General features: G+C 40.6%; 2 protein-coding genes across 2 annotated transcripts in view; one reads left to right on the top strand and one right to left on the bottom strand.

Annotated features, from left to right (window-relative positions):
- Positions 1-3194, top strand: part of LOC149447651 (meprin A subunit alpha-like) — a 49132-nt gene extending 45938 nt beyond the window's left edge. The window contains exons 13-14 of the mRNA XM_089652275.1: positions 614-821; positions 2960-3194. Coding sequence (XP_089508401.1) covers positions 614-821; positions 2960-3107 — 356 coding nt within the window. The 3' untranslated portion in view covers positions 3108-3194. The remainder of the gene's footprint in view (positions 1-613; positions 822-2959) is intronic.
- Positions 3195-10758: 7564 nt separating this feature from the next.
- The window catches only part of LOC149447650 (adhesion G protein-coupled receptor F3-like), a 51025-nt gene continuing 46668 nt past the window's right edge, over positions 10759-15115 (bottom strand). The window contains exons 15-16 of the mRNA XM_089652241.1: positions 14845-14880; positions 10759-10958 (exon numbers count right to left, since the gene is read on the bottom strand). Of these exons, the coding sequence (XP_089508367.1) occupies positions 10893-10958; positions 14845-14880 (102 nt within the window). The 3' untranslated portion in view covers positions 10759-10892. The remainder of the gene's footprint in view (positions 10959-14844; positions 14881-15115) is intronic.

Raw genomic sequence — 15115 nt, 5'->3', positions numbered from 1 at the left:
AAGATGCATATAAAACTATACCTTTCTATCTAAAGGAAGGGGGAGGTGGTACAAAAGGTAATAGCTGTAGGCGATGATCTGATGAAGGTGGCTGAAGTACAGTTCTTAGGTGGAGGTGGGGTAGGCTTCCCTGAATAAATGAGTTTTCAAAGATCGCCTAAAGGCAGACAGGGTGGGGGCTGACCGGACATGCTGTGGTAGGGAGTTCCAGAGGATGGGAGAGGCTCTGGAGAAGTCATGGAGGTGAGTGGGAAGAGGTGATGAGGGAGCTAGAGAGGAAGATGTCTTGGGAGGAGCAGAGTGGGCAATTTGGGCGATATCTGCAGATGAGGTTGGCGATGTAGCTAGGGGCAGTGTTGTGGATGGCTTTGTAAGCTGTGGTTAGTATTTTGAATTTTATATGTTGGGTTAGTGGAAGCCAGTGGAGGGATTGGCACAGAGGGGCATCAGTTGCTGATTGGTTGGTAAGGTGTATGAGTCCAGCAGCAGCATTCATAATAGACTGAAGGGGGGATAACCTTTGTAACAGTAGACCAGTGAGGAGGGAGTTGCAGTAAACGTTAATAATGAAGCCAGTCTTGTAAAGTAGAATGGTATTCTTCCTGCTTTTTAGATTTGACGCATCTAATAAAGACTGAAGTTCCCATTCGGCAGGCTGTCCAGAAATATGAAGAAGAGGAAGTGTATTATAGGAAGAAGCGATCTCTGGAGAGCCAAGCAGATTCCATAGATTATGGTGCCCAACCAATTGAAATGTGTGGTGAAAACTCTTGCCTGAACGGTGGAGCATGCGTGATTGAGAATGGAAAAGCAAGCTGCAGGTACAGTACATGCCTATCTTACTGTTAGCCAAGAAAATTTTGTCATGTTATGTTTGGGCTCAACCTGTGCTAACCTTGATAATATTCACACCTGTTTAATTTATAGGGGACTCTATTGATAGAAATGCTAGAACTCTAGAGTGTATGGCTAACTTTTTATCTCGCATAAAGAGAATTTTTTGAGGCAAATGGACTTTCCTAGTACCGACATAAATATTACATTTATCAAGTTAAGAATTAATATTTTTAATTACAGAATACATTAAAATAACTAAAAACATTATTACAAAGATTTCACAAAAGACAAAGAAAAATAAATCTCTTTTTGTACAAATATTGGGATGTAAGTACTTTTTAAGATCATTATCAAATCTATCTAGCACACTTTCTAAACCTTTTTATCTCACATGGTGAATTTGAATATATAGGAATATAAAGGGTAAAAGAGGAGATGGCTTTTAGAGATTGTGTTTTTAGAGGCTATGCTCAGGTTAAAGCCGTGTTCACATCATACATGCATGAAAACTGATGGGAAAACTGCAGATTTTACTTGCAGAGACATCAGTTTCACATCAGTTTTCATGCATGTTTCAGTGAGTTTTTATGCACATTGATATCAGTTTTCATGTGCATCAGTTATGTGCCCCGTTCACACCACAGTGTTGATGTCATGTCAGTTTTTTCCCACGCAGAGAACTGCATACAAGTTGCAGATTCCTGTGCAGAAAAAATCTATACATGATACCAGCGTTGTGGTGTGAACAGGGCTCATAGAGAACAATTGTGGTTTTTTGTGCCCTTGCAGAAAGCGTGTAGAAAAAACGACGTCTCTGTACCATGGTGTGAGCAAGCTGGTCATGTACTTTGCAAAGTAATCTAATTGATTGTAAAATTATATTGCAATTACTTTGCAATATAATTTTACAATCAATTAGATTTGCCAAAACTATGTAATATGATTGCCCAAGCAATTCATTCAGTTTATATGAAATCAGGCAGGAACTACTCTACAGTTGTTGGTAGAACCTAAAGCGGAACTAAAACCATCTATTTAGAAGTTTAAAAAACTGTTATATTCCTGGCATGCCGGGAATGTTACCTGTCAGATTTGCTTGTGCTCTTAACCAAACTGTCAGAACATCAAATGGCTCATAACTGGTCACATGTGCAGTGCCATGGCAGTTGCAAATTAAACAGAGGCTAAGATGGCAGCTTCCTTGGCTGAAAAGGATAGTAGGGTTTAGTACCGCTTTAAGGAGATTGTTCAGTCAGATTGTAACTTGTATGGTTAGATTAAAACCCAGGCTGAGGGGTGAGGTTCATGGTTTGCTGATGTTTACTGTCTAAACATTCTAACCTAATGTCAGGTAAGACCTTATTTTTAGGTTTAACAAATGAAGCACCGAGGCATAATCAGTGTATAATAATTCATGCAACAAAGCTATTCTTGCTGTAACAGTAGGTTAAAATCTTTGGTGCTGAAACAAATACATCAGTTTTTCAGTAGAGATCTCTTTGCTTGAGTTCCCAGGTCTGTATATATGCCACTGTCTTTAAGAAGAGTCCTACTCTTCTTTTTGGATTTTTGTTGGGAAGTAATAATGAGCCATGCCACGTGGGGGACTTGATTCTGGTGACAACTTGCCAGCAGCAGGATTGCAAAGAGACCATTTTCCTGTTCTAAAAGGAGCCTCTCCCTTGCTAGCAAGGGTTTTTTGGCAACATTTCAGGCTAGCGAAGCAGCAATTCCAAAGAGGTAAGTGAATGTCTCTCCTGGGTGATTTTGCTGCTGGCAATGTGTCTAGGAACCAAGACAACTATGATGAGCTGTTTCCACAGGAATCCCCAGGAGATGTAGAAAGTCAGAAGATAACAGCTTACCATGCTTTATATATATATATATATATATGTAATATATCACTTGTTAGTGGAGTGGCACATTGATATTTTTGTTTACCAACCTGTATTTGCGCAGACTGAAGGTATTTGTTAGCAGAACTATGGTTATCCGGTTGAGTTTAGGGTTTGGATATCATTTGGTTGATGAAACCCATGTAGGCCTCTATCAGAAACAGTCATGACATTTGTGAAACCCTTTCATGATGTTCAAGTATATCCTTTTTGACCTATCTTTGTAGATGTGCATCAAGCCAAGCATTTATGTACACGGGTAAATTCTGTGAGACGGCACAGCTTCATGGGAATGTCCTCGGCATGATGATTGGAGGAGTGGCTGGACTCATTGCTATGACTATTGCAATACTGTCTGTGATGGGCAGAAGATAAATTCACTGTATAAAATCAAATGGAAATCTGTACAATCTGCCTACAGAAACATCACTCATATTATTAAAATTATATAAATGGTACAAATGGTTGTCTGGTGTTTAACTGGTGTTTAAAAGAAAACAGATATGTGCTAAACCTAGCTCAGACGGCCAGTAGAGCAATGTAGGTGTTCTAGGGATAAACTGTTAGCTGTTCCAGTAATGAGACACTGCTATTTTTCAATGGCATTATGGATATCTCCTTGTATAGCAATGACTGTCCACTGAATGCACAACAGCACTGAGGGGGTCTGTATTCATAGGGTCTAACATGGTCAGCCTAAAGCTCAATTCGCACTGAATTGAAAACTCTGTACTTATTACTGTAATGCAGTCAAACTGCATATACATGTAGCATTACCCCCGTAGGAGCCAGCAATTTGTTGGGTTCCTAGGTCTTTTCCCGTAATTGCCCACAGCCAGGCACACATGCACAGTCACTCAATTGGCTCAAGAAAAAGTTTAGGGGATTTTTCTGATGCTTTAAGAAGAGGTTGAAGTTGGGTAGGGGTGGGAAGTGGTGGGATGCTCAAGTAACTCCTAGTAACAAACTTGAGAACACTAGAACACTAAGCCCAGTCCCTGTATGAGCAGATAATAGACAGGCTCTGCAGTAGCAGTACTGAGAAGGTTATATCTTACTCCGTGGATGGTGCAAGCAAAGTCCCTTCACAAAGAACTAGACAGACTATGCTCTTCAGGGCAACAGTTACAATGTCCACTCGGTTGACTTTATAACATACAGGAGGGGTGGCAGAAGCACTTTCCATGATTGCTCACCCTTGTCTGTACTCACTGATGCCTCTGGATAAACCTGGTTGCTCCCTACCAGCATTCTGCAGACATTTGCTCCCAGAAGTACCAGAATAGATCCTTAGATGACAGCCCCTCAGTCAGCCTCAGTAACCCTTAGTAGCTCCAGGCCCTCCAGCCACCCAGATGGGGCCTCCACTTAGAAAAGTATATGACAGAAGTGTCCAGGGAGGGCCCCTAGGCTGTGATCTTTCCCTCTGGAAGAAGACCCAGCTCCTCTAGGTTCCAAGGTATTTATGCATTCTCCAAGAATCCTCTGGGCCAGGGCTATTGGCTAGAGCTACATAAATATTAAGCTGCTGCCCTTGTTCTCCAACAGTCCCACTCTTCCTCTGCACAGTGTTCCATTGCTCTGTAAATGAGAGCATTATTGTTTAGAGCACTGTGCAGGAGAAGTGTCATAGCACTGGAGAGCACTGTGTTGTGTGTGAAAGCAGAGGTCTGGCTCTCCAGTATGCTGTTACCACAAGAAAATGTAACCCTTGCCGCAGCACTTAGTATGTTAGAAAACACAGAAAGAAGTGTATTTATTATTGTATAGGCAATGCAGTAATAAATACCAAGGCCTCAACTAAGATTAAAATAAAAAAAAAACAGTACTAACTAAAACAACAACAACAAAAGAACTTTTGCTGCATTACTCACTGTCTCTTTATTGCTGTCCACCACAGACAATCTGCTTTGTGGTCCAGTGCCAGTCATCCTCCATGTTTAAAGGACTATATACTTTAGATATCATTGTTTTGCGTTACTAGAACAACATTACTAATGAAAACCAGCACAAGGCAAAGTACTACGTGACAGGAACCTATCAGTATGGAAAATATTTAAAGTGAATAAAAACAACAAATATTTGCAGGGATGCCTGGAATGGAATCCCATTTTACATAGGCTAATATTAGACAGAATGACAGCCAGGTGTATTTGCACAAGCTGAAGGCAAACAGTATTTATCCTGCACTAAAATAAGATGTGAAATACCCAGGTTTTTATCAGAGGGAAAAGTAGCATATATTGCTTAACTAATACAGCTCCAAGATTCCAGCTTCTCCACTTGATGCAGCTCTCTCAAAAGTGATCTTACTTAGCCTCTTCCTAAATAAATCAATTTATAATATATTATGCCAAAATATTAGGTTAAAATCATGTGCTAATCTCGCTACTATAATGAAATGGAAGTAATCATCAAAACAATATCTTCAAACTGGATGTCACAATACTGAATTATTCCTCATTATGAACCAACATCTCCTTCCTGCTTGGAGGTGCCAGCCAATTGATGCCAAAATTAGCAGCTGACCTCCCAATGAAATGATAGTCAACAAAAAGGTAAATCTCTCAGAAGCAAATACATTTTAATTATCTGTGTAGCCCTGGGCTTAATGTGCCTTTTCCCACTACTGATTATGTGTAGCAATGACCCCAAAAGAACTGCTGGATTTTAATGGGTCCTTAATATCTTGGGGAGAGACAGTTAGGGGTACAGGGTATCGCTTGACCTCTTCTACAAGTTAGCTATAGACTCTTTGGGCCTCTGCCACAGGTCAATGTAACTCTGTAGGTACTTATGAGTGGCTACCTTTGTTTCTTTGGCCTGTGTCACGGTCCAGTTTAGGGCACACTAGGCTCAGATGGTTAGCTAAGAGAACAAAAACATTCTTTTTCTGGCTTCCTCCTCTAGACACAGGGCCTGGGAGGCAAAGACTGGACCTCTCATGGCATTGTTCTCAGGCAGAGTGTCTTGGAGAGCAAAATAACTCCTTCTACACAGACATCCTGACTAGGAAAGCTTAGGAGGCAAGAGCCCTTCTAGAAGGTCCCCTCAAATATTTATTATCTTCCCAGACCCAGTAATGACTTGTCTCTTCATGAGACCTCCACGCCTGTCCTAATTGTAGCTGAGACAATCACTGCAGGCAGGACCTCTCATGGTATTGTTCTCCTCAGGCAGAGAGTCTTGGAGAGCAAAATAACTCCTTCAACACAGACACCTTGACTAGGAAAGCTTAGGAGGCAAGAGCCCTTCTAGAAGGTCTGCTCAAATATTTATTATCTTCCCAGACCCAGTAATGACTTGTCTCTTCATGAGACCTCCACGCCTGTTCTAATTGTAGCTGAGACAATCACTGCAGGCAAGACCTCTCATGGTATTGTTCTCCTCAGGCAGAGAGTCTTGGAGAGCAAAATAACTTCTTCAACACAGACACCCTGACTAGGAAAGCTTAGGAGGCAAGAGCCCTTCTAGAAGGTCTGCTCAAATATTTATTATCTTCCCAGACCCAGTAATGACTTGTGTCTTCATGAGACCTCCACGCCTGTCCTAAATGTAGCTGAGACAATCACTGCAGGCAATCTTCAACAAATAGCTGAACTCACTATACACTTGGAATATTTTTTTCCACAAAAGATTTATTGAATAGAAAAAAAGAGGGTCACGGAGATAAGCATGGGTTACATCTGATCGATATATTGCTAGGAACATCTAAAATATACAATGAGAGTGTATCAAAAGTAAATCACAACATTTAGCACCATCAAACTGGTGGGGCGGACCCCATAAGAAAACTGGGAAGAATAAGAGGAAGACGTGAGCCTAGATGGGAAACGAAGAGGAAAGGGCTCATATGAATTGCGATATGGAGAAGTATCGCCAAGGTCATATGTTTATATGTAGTGAACCAGGGGGGGATTCATAGATAGAATGGGGTATTTTGGAGAATGCATGGGGATCAAGTGGTCTGAGGTATGTTAGCTCTTGTTATGACTCTAGATCAATCATAGTCATATCGGTTCCTAACAACTAGGGACACTAACCCTTGAGAAGGAGGCATATGGTAAGGGATCAACACTTGGAATAATTTTATTGCATGCAGAAGGGTTGAGGCAAAGCAAAATGATGCAATGGGTGTTGGCATTAGCAACATTTGAAGGTAAAAAGGAATATTTCTTTCAGAGCTTCAATGTGTGTCTTGCAGGAACAATACAGGAACGCACAATGAGGAAGAAAGGAAATGACATCATACAGTAAGAGGGAGGATACACAGAAATTTGAAGGGAATTAAAACAATGATGACATGGTAGCAGCATAATCATAAACAATTTAATTAGTGAAATGGCAAAGGAAATATACATAGATGTAATTGCATTGCTCATATACTGTAATTACTGAAGGCAACTGGCATAAACCCCTCAGTGATTGTCCAGGGCAAATACATTTTCATAACCCAATACATTTTATTTTACCACTCATCATTAGCATGCAGAAGCAATGTCCTTTGGCTTAGGGCACAGATATCAAACTGGCGGCCCTCCAGCTCTTGCCAAACTCCCATGATGCATTGCAGGATTGACAGTTACAAGTATGACACCCAAAGGCAGAGGCATGATGTGACTTGTAGTTTCGCAACAGCTGGAGGGACGCCAGTTTGACACCCCTGGCTTAGGGGAAACCCAACAAACACAGATAACATAAACAAAGCTCAAACTTGCTATAGCCTAGCTGCAAACACGAAATGTAGATGTTGCCAGCGAGGAGGGAATGGGGGCAGTGCTGAGCCACATTTTGTGATTCTCATAGAAACACGGGTGGCCTGGGAGCGAGCATGCACGAGTGCCCCCAAAACAAGCGGCTTACAATGGGGTCACTTAGCAGGGGGGAGAAGCATAGAGCTGCGGCGGCCGATCCGAGAAGAGGATTGGTGCTGCTCTGTCGAAAACCTTTGCACAGAGCAGGCAAGCATGACATGTTTGTTATTTTTTTTTTAAATGGAACCTTTACAGTCGCTTTAAGGCAAGGTCCCTACATTTTTTATCATGCTTCATAATTAATATATTTCATTGTAGCAGCCTGAAATGTTTCACTTTTAGTACTTTTTGCTGGATTATGCATGCATATTGGTTTAAGCATTAGGGAAATCAAGGAATTTTAAATTTCATGACAGATCATTCCCTGTGAATCTGAGGAGGAGAGCAGGACAGTTTAGAGATTTAACTTGATGACTTTGGTCTCCCAAGATGCATCTGGAAGGCAGCAAACTGCCTAGATTGTGACTAGGAATTCTGATTTTTATTTTTTGCATTGTGTCACTTTCCTGCCTATTTTATGGTGTCACCCATGTGACTTTATATTGCTTGCGTTTAGACTTTAGGAGGACTTTGAAAAGGTTCTGTCACTGGGTGAAAGAGAGAATACTGCTACACATGTAGAGCATACCTGCAGTAGCTCCCCAAACCCAAAGGCCATTCTAACAAGCAAAGCTTTGACACTTCCTGACAGATTTCTGCCCTCTTCTCATTCCTATTGGCCAATAAGGCTGGGAGAGGTGGGGTTTAACACTGACCACTGCATACAATCGTGGAACCAAGAGCATCAAAACCTCAGCACATTGTAGTGTTAAAACAGTAGAGGAAAAAAAATTAAATAAAACAAAAGAAAAAAAGAAATGAAGTAAAATGTTTACAATGTAAAACAACAACAAAAAACAGATGGATACAATTACAAAGAAGTACAGACGTAAAAAATTACATTTGAGATGCACTTTAAAGAGAAGGTAAGGTGTATTTTCAGTAACTTTTATCATTATTAATTTTTATAGCATTTTCACATTTTTACAAGCTTGCTTCAACATTTTTGTTACTGTATATTGATTTGTAGATTACTTACTAAGGGAACAAATATTCAATCTGCAATCCATAAAACTAAACTCTTTCAATCAGCATTAACTATTTTTAAAACTTATACCGCTAGCATTTGTAAATATATAGGAAGGTATATATTATAGTTACTTGTTTTAACCTTTTTTTTTAACATAACTAGTCTCTGGCATAGGTAAAAAATGATATTATACACCCCAGGAGTCTTTGTGGGCATTTTTTTTTCTTTCATCTGGAGAAGAAGAGGAAATGCTAGGCATTGTTTTTCAAAGTGATGTGTCAACAAAATAAAGCTTGGAGATTTCTGTGAATGGGTAAGTTTTCTGTGAATATTTAAAGTGAATAAATAACATTTTCAGTTTGTGGTGCTCAGATACTGTTTAGTTCTACTTTAAACTGAATGCTTCAGCAAAATCAAAAATCAAAAACATAATTATATCATCTCTGCAGTACACGCACTCTTCCCCATGGTCTGTCTCCTAAAACATGAAAAAAAATTACTTGAGGATCTGCCAGAAATCCAGTGAACGCACAACATCCTGTGGTGAACTGACAAATCTGTCTCTGCAGCACTGAAGTACCAAGCAGTGTTGTCAACCCGGCCGAGTTCTCCCTTTTGGACTACAGAACCCCCCTTAATGTTCATAACATAAAGAGGAGGTGATCTGTAGTCTAATAGAGGAGAACTCAGGGATGGTTGCTTGGGATTTCAGTGCAGCAGAAGCACTGTGCTGTCGTCTCACTACAGCAGTGTTTCTCAACTCCAGTCCTCATGGACCCCCAACAGGTCATGTTTTCAGGATTTCCCTCAGATGAAACAGCTGTGGTAAATACTAAGGCAGTGAAACTGATCAAATCACCTGTGCAAAATAATGGAAATCCTGAAAACATGACCTGTTGGGGGTCCATGAGGACTGGAGTTGAGAAACACTGCACTACAGGAAGTTTAATCAGAAATAGATTTCTGGCAGATCACCAGGTATTTCTATATGCTGATAGTATTTTAAAAGAGACAGAATATGGGGAGATGAGCAGAACATGTTTTTTTTTTGCCCAGACATACACAATAACAACTATTGATATACGAGGCAGTATGAAAAATTTTCGACACTAGACTACTTTATTTATCTATGTTTACATACTAACACCTTCAAAATAGTCCCCTTGCACAGCAATACAGCTCTCCCAGCGTTCCTGCCCCTTCTGGAATGTGTTCTGGTAGTCTTCTTTTTGAAGCGTGTCAAGCACCTTCTGTGATTCGTGCTGGATCTCCACAATGTTGTCAAAACGGCGACCTTTGATTTGGATCTTGATCTTTGAGAAGAGGGCGAAGTCTACAGGAGCCAAATCTGATGAATAGGGTGGGTGCGGAAGTTGCTGAAGGGTTTTCGACATTTTCAGGGGTTGAGCTCGTTGACGGTCTTCCTGATCTCTGGTCGTCTTCCAGTGATGTTCTTCCGCTCTTGAAGCACACGTGCCAATCAAAACATCTGGAATGACTTGCCGATTCATGTCAAACATCTCTGTGGCAGATTTTCCCCGTTTCAAGCAGAATTTCACGTTTGCTCTTTGTTTTAACTTGCTATCCATGATGAAATAGCAGATGTGGTAACGCAAATGGTCAAAACCAGCACCAGTTGCACAGCTCCCGATATACACAGGACTAGATTGTAAGCTCCAAGGAGCAGGGCCCTCCTAACCCTCTTGTACTGAACTGTATTGTTGCTGTATTCTCTCCCATTATATTGTAAAGCGCTGAGCACTGTTGGTGCACTGTTGGTTGGTGCACTGTTGGTGCTATATAAATCCTGTATAATAATAATAATGTCTTTTGGCACACTGACTTATGAAGGTCAGTGCTCCCTGTGGCTGTGTGTGTTGCCAACTGTTGGTGTGTTACAAAAGTAGTCTCGAAACTTTTTGATTCCACCTCATAAGATATCAGATATGGCTGCCAACATGTACATACAGATTTACAAGTTCTACAAAGGAATTTGGGATTTTAGGACATTAGCACATATGCATAAAATTATTTACATCAAGATGATCTCTTTTTCATGTATATCATTACTCACTGAAAAGACTTTAAATTCTATTTAGGTTTACAGGTACCTGTATAATCACACAAACATATATACACCAGATAATATTTAAGTTTTTTAATAAACATTGGAGGAAATGTAACTTTATCCTGATTGGCTTGTATAGGCAACACAGAATCTTCCCTTTAGTCTTGATGAATGTAGAAAAAAAAATGAGATTACAGTACTGTGGGCCCTCACTTCTTTTTTATGTGGTCACTGGAAGCATCAGAGGTGGACATTGTTGTGGCTGTTGAAGTTTTCTATGGAATAAAAAAAAAAATAGCTTTCTATTAGTACGATAAAAATACCAACTAGGTATTAATTTTTATGGATCATTGTTTTTTTATCGTATGTATTTGGTTCTCTCTGATATATGCTGAATCTGGGAGAAGTGGTAAGTAATATGCTGGCCACAGGATGAAGAAGCTCATGAGATGCATGGGAAATCTAACTGACTCCTCATGGATAGAAGAATCTCCCCTATCAGCTGTTGTATTCAGCAGCCGCAGCTACCGTGGCTGTCTGAATACCTAAACAGTGTCTGCATCTGAGAAAATACAATCACTATTCAGTCACAAATTTTCCACTTACTTCCTTCAATGTTTTTATTAAAGTTTGTCAAGCTGGGTGAAGCCAACAGGGTTCAAATTTTGTCCAATTCTGCACAAAATGTGAGCAGTGTAGGGCCAGCCTAGCTTAAAGCCTAAACCCAGCCACATTGTTTTCCAAAATGTTTCCCCTGGAGTTGGACTTTGAGTGCCTGTTCACACTTCAGCAGTCCCCTTGCAGGCCGCTGTAGTAATGTGCATTATGTTAAGGCAGTACATTCACTATGAATGGACTGCTAACACTCAAAAAAGAATCAAAAAATAGACATGACATTCCATTCAAACCACAATTCAAGACGCTGCAACATTGTGCATTTGAGAAAGGTGTCATACACAAAAAATTGCACCAAAATGCATCAAAGCACGTAACATGCGCAACATGTTGCAGTATCATGCATATTTATCGCAATTGGCGTGACTGAGCCCTGATGCAATACAGAACAGCACAATGCACAGTATGCACTGTACTGTACAATGCATTGGAGTACAATTCAAAACACACTGCACACAGTACAAGTGCATTGCCTGGAGTTGTGGTGCATCGCTGCAATGCACAGATATGAAAGGGGCCTAAAATGTAGTAAATAGTGAAATGTCTGCTCACCTCCACCATGCCGTATTCAAGGAGTAGTGGTTAATGATTCATACACTGAATGGTCTAGGGTTGTTAGTGGTGTACCCCAAGGTTCAGTGTTGGGACCCTTACTTTTTAATATATTTATAAACGATATAGGGTCTGGGATTAAAAATCCCATTTCAGTCTTTGCAGATGACACCAAGCTGTGCAGTGGAATAACGTCCTTACAGGATGTCTCCAATTTACAAGCCGACCTCAATGTACTGTGTAATTGGGCAACTATCTGGCAAATGATGTTTAATGATAAATGTAAGGTTTTGCACTTGGGGGCTAAGAATATGCATGCATCATACATACTAGGGGGGGGTACAACTGGGGGAATCAATGGTGGAGAAGGATCTGGGGGTTCTGGTAGATCACAAGCTTAATAATGGCATGCAATGCCAAGCTACGGTTTCTAAAGCAAGCAAAATCCTCTCTTGTAATAAAAGAGGTATAGACTCCAGAGAGAGAGATATCATATTACCCCGGTACAAATCATTAGTAAGACCTCTTCTGGAATATGCAGTTCAGTTTTGGGCACCAATTCACAAAAAGAACATTGGGGAACTGGAGAAAGTGCAGAGAAGGGCAACCAAACTGATACGAGGCATGGAGGAGCTCAGCTATGAGGAAAGATTAGAGGAACTGAATTTAATCTCTCTTGAGAAGAGGAGACTAAGGGAGGATATGATCAACATGTATAAATACATCAGTGGTTCATATAGTGAACTCGGGGTAGAGCTATTCACCCTGAGGTCATCACAGAGGACAAGGGGGCACTCTTTACGTCTGGAGGAAAAGAAATTTAATCTCCAAACACAGAAAAGTTTCTTCACAGTGAGAGCTGAGAAAATGTGGAATAGACTCCCTCAAGAGTTGGTTCTAGCCAGCTCAGTAGATTGCTTTAAAAAAGGCCTGGATTCTTTCTTAGATAAACAGAATATAACTGGATACTAAAATTTTTAGGTAAAGTTGATCCAGGGAATATCCAATTGGCTCTTGGGGGATCAGGAAGGATATTTGTTCCCTGCAGGAGCAAATTGGATCATTCTTTGCTGGGTTTTTTTTCCCTTTCTCTAGATCAACTGTGGGTACAGGATTAAATCTTTTTTTTTTGTTAATGGTTGAACTGGATGGACTTTTGTCTTTTTTTCAGCCAAACTAACTATGTAACTATATATGTAACTATGTAAAAATTGCCATGTGCATTGGTCCACCCTACTAGGCATTTTTGGGGTACATCACTTTGACATATAAAAGAGGATCAGGAACTTCATACATTACTCTTCTTTTTATATTAAGTGTGTAGCAGGTTTAGAACAGTGTCAAAAAACAAAACACCATCTCTAGACTCTCTGACTCCAAGGTCTCATTACCCTTTCTCAAGCAGAAGTTAAAGTGATGCGTTAGCTCAGAGGTGCTCAACCTTTTGAAGAGCAAGGGCTGCTTAAGTGATTTGGTAACCAGTTGCAAGCCACGATAAAATTAAATGGTTCAAAATATCAAATTTTTTATTTTGAATAGCATAATGAACATTTTCCTCCTGCAGCCGCTGAATGCCAGCGGGAGGGAGAGGAGGAGAAGCTGGTCTACAGCAGCTGCAGGCGGAAAATGAAAAGGATAGGTTCCTGTATTTGCAGCCCCTCCTTTCCCAGTGTAAAACAGAAATGTGACAGGAAGGCCGCACAGGCCCCTGGAGCATGGGGGCGGGGTCACCATTGCCACTCCTAAGGCTACACCAGTGGTTGGGAGGGGAGAAATGGTAAAAACACATCTCAACTATGGGGTTTTACCACCCCCAAAACCAAAAATGTAAACAAACCCTTACTGTTCTGAGCCCCCTATAAGGCTACGTTCACACTGATGCACTGCGGTTTACCTGCACCACGGGTGCAGCTTAGTGCACCTGCGGCTTTCATGCAGGTTAGCTGAGCTATGCCATAGACTTCTAATTTATCCTGCAGGTGTGGCGCACTTTTTGTAAGAGCAAAACTCCTGCATTCCGTATGGGGTTGAGGGACACATCAGAGGGCTCTGAGGGACACATCAGAGGGCTCCGTGGGCCACAGGTTGGGCACCTCCGATTTAGCTCTTGCTTGAGGAAGGGCAACATGAGAGCCTAATTAGGGTGAAGATGGAGCTTTATTTCTGACACTGTTCCCATTATGTTATACTTATGATGTGTTGAATGTATCGATGCATACACTACTATATAGACCAGTCGATGCCTGAGTGTGGCATGTTTGTTTTTTATATCTCCCAAGCATGAACAGTGACCGCACTGCAAAAACTGTATGGAACTAAGAGGTGGTTCTTGTTCTGTAATGTTCTGCAGTGCAGCTCTGCAATGGCTATCAGAGGAACACTCAAAAAATAGGTTTATATTCATTCCCAGTGAGTTTTTTTCTCCTGGAAATACCAGGAGAATATGATGAAGTAATGCCCCATACACATGATGAGAATATCTGACAAATGGACGTCCCATTTCTTTTTTTTCCCCTGCTAGTCTCATGTCAAAAATAAAGCTGTGTACTAATGATCAGATTATTGTACGATCCCTTCAAAAGCAATTTTTTGTACGTTAGTGGAAAATATGGAACAATGGCATCTATGCCGCAAGACTTATAGCACTGGCATTGAACTACTCCATATTGAATCTCAGCAGCAGAGTGTTTGGTACCATGTTAGCAATTGACAAAATGAGATACTTAGGGCGAACATTTATTGGCTAACAAAATAGATAGCAGTGCAAGCTTTCAAGGCACAATGGCCTCTTCTTCAGGCTTCTTCAGGCCTGAAGAAGAGGCCAGCTTGTCTTGAAAGCTTGTAGTACAATCTATTTAGTTAGCCAATAATTAGAATCATCATAAATCCAATCTTCTCATATTGAGCTTCACAAATGAAAGACCAGAAACTTACAGCTGAGGATCCCTTGTTGAAGAGCACTTCCCGAACCTAAATGTAGATAAAACAACAGTTATGTTTTAGTATTAATACTAACTGTGACTCACTGATGTTTAATGACAAGAAGACAACCACTATGCCAAAGCAACATATCTTGAAAAGAAGATATAGGCACAGAGAGCATTGCAGGAGATTGTTAGGGGATTGTTTTAAGATTAACCTCAAGAGATGTACAAAGTTTATACTTTGCTATAAGGTTGAGTCCCTTGAGCCTGTTTAGTCATTT

This window comes from Staurois parvus, unplaced genomic scaffold (assembly GCF_062004578.1).
Source record: "Staurois parvus isolate SC_StPar_1 unplaced genomic scaffold, SC_StPar_1.0 ptg000678l, whole genome shotgun sequence".
NCBI lineage: Eukaryota > Metazoa > Chordata > Amphibia > Anura > Ranidae > Staurois > Staurois parvus.
This window is presented reverse-complemented; position numbering and strand designations above follow the sequence as displayed.